At 49.9% G+C, this 7,958-nt stretch overlaps 1 protein-coding gene across 1 annotated transcript; it reads left to right on the plus strand.

Moving 5' to 3' along the window:
* Positions 1-272: 272 nt before the first annotated feature.
* Positions 273-6,751, plus strand: LOC128945783 (putative P2Y purinoceptor 10). Its single transcript, XM_054289641.1, has 2 exons — positions 273-316; positions 5,624-6,751. The coding sequence occupies exon 2, from the start codon at positions 5,626-5,628 to the stop codon at positions 6,646-6,648; it is 1,023 nt and encodes a 340-aa protein (XP_054145616.1). The 5' UTR covers positions 273-316; positions 5,624-5,625; the 3' UTR covers positions 6,649-6,751.
* The last annotated feature ends 1,207 nt before the right edge of the window (positions 6,752-7,958 follow it).

The following is a 7,958-nucleotide window of genomic DNA, read 5'->3' on the forward strand; positions in this document are numbered from 1 at the left end:
GGTGCCCTGCACCCAACTCCACTTGGAATTTTCCCAGTGGGTGCTGAGCCAACCCAGCAGAGCTGCAGGACAGCAAACACCTGGGACAAAGGCACGTAACCCCATTCTGGGGTCACTGTGGGGACAGCTGACCAGGACTGAGCTGGCAGGGCTGGGAGCAGGGCTGGAGCCACAGCTGAGCACCAGCAAAAGCAGCACCTTTTGTGGCACGTCGTGATGTCACCCAGGTCCCCTTGCTGGTGTAAACAGTGGTGCAGGGGACATTTCACTTCCTCCTGAGCACTCGGCTGCGCTGAGCACAGCTCTGCTTGCCAAGGTAAGGCTGCTTTGAACCCTCTCCTTGGGATCTAGAACCGTGCTGCCTCCTGCAGAAACGTCCCCTTCTTTCCTCGGGCTTTTCCTTAGGGGGTGGCTCTTGCCAGGAGGAGATTTGTGGCACTTGGAGCCCTGCAGCAGCAGCAGCAGCAGCCGCTGCTCTCCTTGTGTGCCAATGCTCTGGGTGAACACATGGAGGAGTTCAAACAGCGGCTGCTGCGCCTGCAAAAACAAATGTCAGGCGTGGGCAATTAGCGGTGCTCCAACTGTTCTCCAGTGTCATTAGCAGGGATAATTTCTGTCTCTTGCCTGATTCCTCTGGGAATATATTTTATTTTAAAGTCATACTTGACAGTAAGGGTAAAACGCAAATCTGTTTTTTCCAACGGGGATTTATATTGCCATCAAATAAAATCCATGTGCTGCCCATCTTTGTGCCATCTGAGGCTCTGTGAGTGAGCAGCAACTGGAGGAAATTGATAATAGTGTGGGGACATGAGATGACAAAAATAGCAGGATTGCTTGGACTTGCTTTTGCTAATGAGAATCCTGAGGTGGTTTTCATTCCTAATTCAGGCTGTAGTCTGGATTAAAACTTGACTTCATGGGCTGAAGGTTTTAGACTTAACTTCATGGGCTGAAGGTTTTAAACTTCATGGGCTGAAGGCTTTAAACTTGACTTCAGGGTCTGCAGCTGTTCTTTGCAAAAGGTGCATTTCTGCTGACTTTGCTTTCACTTGCACCAGCAGCTCAGCTCTGCTGGGAGCCCAGCAAACAGCCCACGGGGTGGTCACAGACAGGATGTAGAGTGGGTGGCCCCTGAATCCAGGATTTCTGCACGTAGATCAAGAGGGAATCTCACAGAAGGTGAGTCAGGATGGCAGGATCTGCAGGAGGGGATTCTCAGCAGGATGGAGCAGCAGCTGTGCAGGGACAGTGGGCTTCTTTTCAAGGGCATATTTTTGGTGTCAAGTAAAAGTGCAGGGACTTTGGCCCCAGTGCCAGCATCATCAGCCATGGGAATTCCATCCATGAGGGAAGTGCATCCATGGGGCAGCCCTTGCCCAGCCTGGAGCCAGCACCCTGAGGGGGCGGTTGCTGTCTCTGCTGGAGCAGCAGGAAGGAGCTTCACCAGTGCTGCAAAACGAAAATACAGCAGTCAGCCCAGACATGCTCTTTTTCTGTGAAAGCGAAGCCAAAAAAGCACCTTTAACGTAAAATGTTCCACTCTGAGCACAGAGGTTTCACTTTGGTGTCATGGCTGTGCACTGAGGGCAGAGTGTGGAGCTGTTTGTGCCCCAATCAAATCAACCTGGCTCTGATGGGCACCTCAGACAGATCCAGGGCTCTGGAATGACATCCCTGTGCTTCTCAGCCTATCCAGATGAACATCTTTTGCCTAGGAATGCTATGCTTATTTTCCAAAGCTCCAGTAATAACATGCTCACTTCTTATATCCTTATTGCAACAGCATCAGGGATGCAGAATCTCACAAAAATATAAAAAATAGTGGTTGGATCTCAGTGTGTTTATTTGATAGTTTTTTTTAAAAAAATAATAATTTTCTGAAAGCAATATTGCAGTGGGAACCACCTCTCTGCAGGATGTCAATGAGCACTGATAAAATCCACTGGAGATTTCAGTTTTCTGCAGCCCCTGCTGCACACCCACCATACAGCAAAGGACTTTGGAAATGTAATTTTAGGCCCCTCAGTGGTATCTCAAGTGTCTGCTTTTGTGCACAAGTGGGAAGAGAAGGGGTCGGTGTGGGATTAAGCCTCAGTCTGAGCCCCAGTGAGAGGAAAGGCAGAAATGCAGTAATTTTGTGGTGCACTGTGTATGTGTGGGTGCATTTTGATTAAAAACATGGTTTAATCTTGTTATGTTTTTATGGTTTTGTAATGAAATTCTTAATCCTCAGAAAGGCCCTGCTGATGAGGCAGCAGATACCACCCCATGCATATTAATTGTGGTAATGTATTAATTGTGTGAACTGCCAGCCTGCAGCAAGTAACCCTGCTCAGACCCTGAGTTCCCTGAATGCAGAAAGGGATTTTCTGACTCCAGGACATGCACCTCCTGTTCCCTGTATCTGAGTTAGATCTGCTGGGGTGGTGGCGCTGGGACATCACCTGCAGGATGGGTTTTATAACCTCCTGGCTCCAAGGTTCACCACAGCTCCAAAGTGGAGCTTTTCAGGATTCTTCTACCTGCAAATTGAATCAGAATCATTAGGTTGGAAAAGACCTTTAAAGATCATCAGAAAATATACCAGCAACCAGGTCCACTCCTGGGAACAATTTTTTCCTAATATTAGTTATTCAGCAACACTGGATATTTTCAGTTTGGGTCCCTCCTATATGATGGCAAGGTGGACTCATGAGAGTTCCCACTGCTGCCACTCAGACAACACTTGGGAGTGAGAAAAATAGCTTAAAGAGAGCCAAGAAATGAGATTTGAATGAACTCTGACACCTTGTGGACAATTAGCAGATGAAGGTGATGGATGAGGGGGAAGCTCTCCATGCTCTGGGCAGGGTTTATACCCCCTGGAAGCCAAGCTGAGCTCTGGGATGGAGTGTGTGCCCTCAGCGTCACCCTCATGCTCCAAGGACACATGCTGGACACAGCAGTTTGCCCTAAAACCTCTGGTCAGAGCCCAGTTTGAGTCAGCAGACCATCACCCCATCACCCCAATTGTCCTTAGTGTCACATGAGACCTAAGTCACAGAATCACAGAATATTCTGGGTTGGAAGGGACTAAATAAGACCTAGCTGTATTTAAGAACCTTGATAAGCAAATTGGCTGCTGTTACTCATTGGACTGAAGAACAAGCACACACTGGCCAGCATTTAATTAGATAATCAATTATAAAAGTGTCTTTAAAATATTTTTGCAGTTGTACCTAATCCTGTGTGGTTTTAATGGTCACCCACCAGCTGTGTCTGGAGGAGCAGCAGACCAGACCTTCCAGGCTTGATATCCAAGGAAAATCAGGCATGTGAGGACTTGGAAAGTGGTTTCTTGGCAAAGGGAGAGGTGACCTGAAGGGACAGAAGATGCAGTGGGTGTGCTTTTACCGGAGACAAGGCCACGGCCAGCTGGACAGCAGCTGGAAAGGGATGAAACCTCTGGAGCAGCAGAAATTCACAGCTCTCCCAGGAAATGGGATGTAACCCACTGTGAGGGGAGGAACAGCCCCGTGCTCAGCTCCAGTCCCTGTTCACTCCCTGTCCGGGCAACTCCCAGATGGAGAGCAGAAGGCCTCCATTGCTGCTTCTCGGGGGAGATAAATCCATGAGCCAGATGAATCTGTTTTCTGTGTTTCTATCACACTTCGAGCCTCTTCCCTCCTCATGGGCCTGTTTTGGCCTTGTGGCAGGAGCAAGGCTGTGCTGTCCTGGGATGGGGAACATGGAGCAGAGCATCCTATCCCAGAGATGTGTGTGGAGAGCGGGATTGTGTGTGGAGCTGGGGGAACAAAAGCAGCTCTGAGGGCCTGGGATCCAGCAGCTCTGAGGGCTGGGATCCAGCAGTGATGAGAGCTCAAGATCCAGCAGTGATGAGGGCTGGGATCCAGCAGCTCTGAGGGCTTTGGGATCCAGCAGCTCTGAGGGCCTGGGATCCAGCAGTGATGAGGGCTGGGATCCAGCAGCTCTGAGGGCCTGGGATCCAGCAGCGATGAGAGCTCAGGATCCAGCAGCTCTGAGGGCTCAGGATCCAGCATCTTGGTGAAGGAAGGGGATGAGCCAGAGAGCTTCCCAAAAGCAGCACTTTCCTGATGCTTGGAGCAGCTGGAGCTGCTGAAGCTGAGGCTGCTGCAGGAGATAAACACACAGACCTTGCTTTTTGAAGGCAGTGGGAATGTGAGAGGGAAGCTGAGAAAGAAAGGCAAGAATCTGTTTGGGGTTACAAGGCCCTGCTCACTGTCCATGTCCCATGTGGGACCTTGCCATGTCTGGGCATTTTGGGGGCTGAATCTCAACCCTTCCGTGGCATTCTGGACAGAGTCTGGATAAGCTGCCAAATGTAAGCACCACAATGATTAAGAGGCTGAAAACCCAGCTATTTGTGCTCTGTGTCAGTGAGAGCTATAAACTCAACTCTTTTGGTAACATGAAGGAAAAAGCTTCAGTAACAGAGTAGGAGTTACTAATTTCTACCTACAGAGACAGTTTTTCTGGCGAATGCCCCTTGCAGGAAATGAGTCAGAGGAGTGAATCAGTGTCTGCAGTGCCATATGAAGCTGATTTTCAACTTTAACCGTTATAGTCAACATGGGAGGGAATCACTGTAGAGAGAATTATAACCCTGGGAGGAAACCCCCAATAAACCCCAGCTCCTGCCTGTGTTGCCTTGCTGAGGATGAGTTACCAAACTTACTGGTCCTGGTTACAAAAGCTGGCAAGAGAAAAGTGGCCCAACAGTTCAACACGTGGCATCTTGCTGATGGCTGGAGACAGAAATTGGCAGTATCTAAAAAGTAAAATTATCTGACGGAAAAAAGAGTCAGACTGAGGCTGCCATGGTGATGAGAAATAGAAGCTGGTGGCGTGACCAGGTCTCTGTGTGTTCCATCAGCTTAAATACATTAACAGAACACTTCAGGAGCACTGGCTGTGTTCACAACAGTCACATTTTCCAAGTCCACTCCCTGCTACCCTTTTGCATGTGGTTTGTGCCCGTAATGCCAGAGAAAGTGGGTCCATGAGGTCCTCTGAGGGGCTTGGAGGCCTGCCCCCCACATAATGCCCAACACAGCCCAACATATCCCTGGAAGTGGTCAGAGCCAGGCTGGATGGGGCTCGGAGCAGCCTGGGATAGTGGAAGGTGTGCCTGCCCATGGCAGGGGGTGGCACTGGATGGGCTTTAAGATCCTTTCCAACCCAAACCATTCCATGATTCAGTGCTTGGCACCCACACTCTGAGTGCTGGGCCATGACTGTGATGGAGGCTGGGATATGTCACTTTCATCCATGTATTCCTGCCTTGCTCCCAGAGACCAAACCACAGGAGACCTTGAAGAAATGGCCAAAGGATGGATGAGCAGCTTTTCTGCTGCCCCATGATCAGTGTGGCACAGCTTCACTTGTGCTCCTGGGACTGACACACCAGGAATGGTCTCCCACGCCTGAGGGAACAGTGGGATCTCTGACAGGGCAGATATGAACATGATTCCAGGATGTTTCATGCAGACAACATTCCCAAACCTCTGCTTTTGCTGAACAGCCAAATGGGAAATGCAGATGTGAGCACTGACAACTCTTGCAGAGCCTTTGCCTTCACATCCCATTTTTGTCTCCACAGGCATGATCCACCCACCCTACACCATCACAGCCTCTTCCAGCAACCCAGTCATGACCCAAAACAACCAGAGCTGCTCCCATCAGGACCTCCCCTTCAAGAGCATCCTCTATGCCACCACCTACACCCTCATCTTCATCCCGGGGCTCCTGGCCAACAGCGCTGCCCTGTGGGTCCTGTGCCGGTTCCTCAGCAGGAAGAGCAAAGCCGTCATCTTCATGATCAACCTGGCTGTGGCTGACCTGGCCCACGTCCTCTCACTTCCTCTGCGCATCTACTACTACATCAACCACATCTGGCCGTTTGGGGATGTCCTGTGCTTGCTCTGCTTCTACCTGAAGTACCTCAACATGTACGCCAGCATCTGCTTCCTCACCTGCATCAGCATCCAGCGCTACTTCTTCCTGTACCACCCCTTCCAAGCCAAGAGCTGGAAGCGCCGCTATGACGTGGCCATCAGCGCCCTGGTCTGGCTCGTGGTGGGGGCTCTCTGTGTGCCCTTCCCCATCATGAGGAGCCACGGGCTGGGTGCCAACACCACCAGCTGCTTTGCTGACCTGCAGGTGAAGCCAATTGACAGCAAGGTGGGAACGGTGCTGATGACCGGTGCTGCTGAGCTCCTGGGCTTTGTGGGCCCGCTCATCATCATCTTATTCTGCACATGGAAAACAAGAGACTCCATCCGGGGCTTCCATGTCCCAGAGGAAAACAGCGGGGAAAGGAGGAAGGCCCTCAGGATGGTTTCCATGTGTGCCGTTGTGTTCTGTGTGTGTTTTGCTCCCTACCACATCAACTTCTTCTTCTACATGTTGGTGAAGGAGAATGTTATCACTGACTGCCTCTTGAGCACCATCACGCTCTACACCCAGCCCTTCTGCCTGAGCCTCGCCAGCTTCGACTGCTGCTTGGATCCCATCATCTATTTCTTCATGACTTCTGAGTTCCAGGAGCAGATTTCCAGGCACAGCAGCATGGCCATCCGGAGCCGGCTCATGAGCAAAGAGAGCGCCTCGTCAATGAGGGAGTGACAAGAAAGCCACTTGGAAGAAGCTAAGGTATTTCATGTGAAATCTGATACTGGTCTGGGATACTCCATTACCAGCTCTTTTGTGAAAGGTCCTGCAGGTTTGTACAAGGGAGTTTTGTGGTAGCGTAATTTTTCCAGTATATAGAAGATAAATCCTTGTCTAAGACTGGTGTGTTGGAATCTGGTGAGTGACCCAATTGATGTGACTGTCCCCCTCCCTGTGCCACCCACACCTGGCCTCACTGGACTACAGAATACACAGGAGGAAGTGAAAAAAACTTTTACTGGGAAATGGTGGAAAAGTCCCAGGCTTTTCTTCTACTTTCCCAGGCTCTGTGATCAAGCCAGAGACAATCACACATTCATACACTGACATCTGCTGAAGGATCTTCTCTGGGAAAACCACACCAGAACCTAAAACTGGCCAGTAGCAACCAAAGGACATTGTGGTTTGTGCATTGGGGGCTGGGGACAGATGAAGGTGGTTTCCATGTGTTCCTGGGTTTGGTGCATCCCACTGGTCACCAGTGACCTCTGCTCCCCCTTTCCACACTCACCCTCCTGCTCTGCTCCTCCTTTCCCTCCTCACCCAGCTCTGTTTGCTCCCTAATTGCTGACACATCCCAGAACTTGCACCTGCAGCTGATGTAACACCCTCTGCAAGGCAAATTCTCCTCAAACACCCAGAGAGTGGCACCTTCCCTTGCTCCAGGTGCCTTTTTTCCTCTCCAAGCTGGCAAGGTGGACATGGGCAGGTGGCTTTTGCCTTTAGACTCCTTGGGGCAGGACCATGGTGGTCCTGCGATCAGTGCAGGTGGGTTTGATGGTGCTGGTGGTACCACTCAGGTTCTCACTCTCTTCTATTTGTGGTCCAGAGGTACCTGAGATGAATCTGCCCCAAAAAAGCTCAGCTCAATCTGTTCAGTTGATGCATCTTGTAAAAAAGAGAAGAGTCCTTGCCAAGATGATTTCACTGATAGACCAGAAGTTAAGTTCATAAACTATTGTGATTTTTTTTCCATCAGGTCCTGTCACGATCATAATGTTTACATTTTTAGGTAGCTATGCAAAGCAGTGACAAGGAAGGATTAATTTACCCCTTATTTTTAAATTAGTTACAGGTCTTCAGCCGAGTCCCCCTCACTCTGTAACTTCAAGGGTATCTCGAGATACCTGGGGACGGATTTGGCTGAATAGAGACCAATTTATTGCCTTTGGAAATCAGTATATTTTCAAAAGAATGTGAACAATTTGTACAGTCTTGCAACAGTTGCTACAAAACCAGAAGAAATACCAGAAACACTTGCTATG

This window comes from Melozone crissalis, unplaced genomic scaffold (assembly GCF_028551555.1).
Source record: "Melozone crissalis strain CALT ecotype California unplaced genomic scaffold, PUWL_Pcris_2 ptg000068l_1, whole genome shotgun sequence".
Lineage (NCBI taxonomy): Eukaryota > Metazoa > Chordata > Aves > Passeriformes > Passerellidae > Melozone > Melozone crissalis.

Coding starts and splice junctions, on each gene's coding strand:
- LOC128945783 (XM_054289641.1), top strand. CDS start 5,626: ATGATCCACCCACCCTACACCATCACAGCCTCTTCCAGCAACCCAGTC.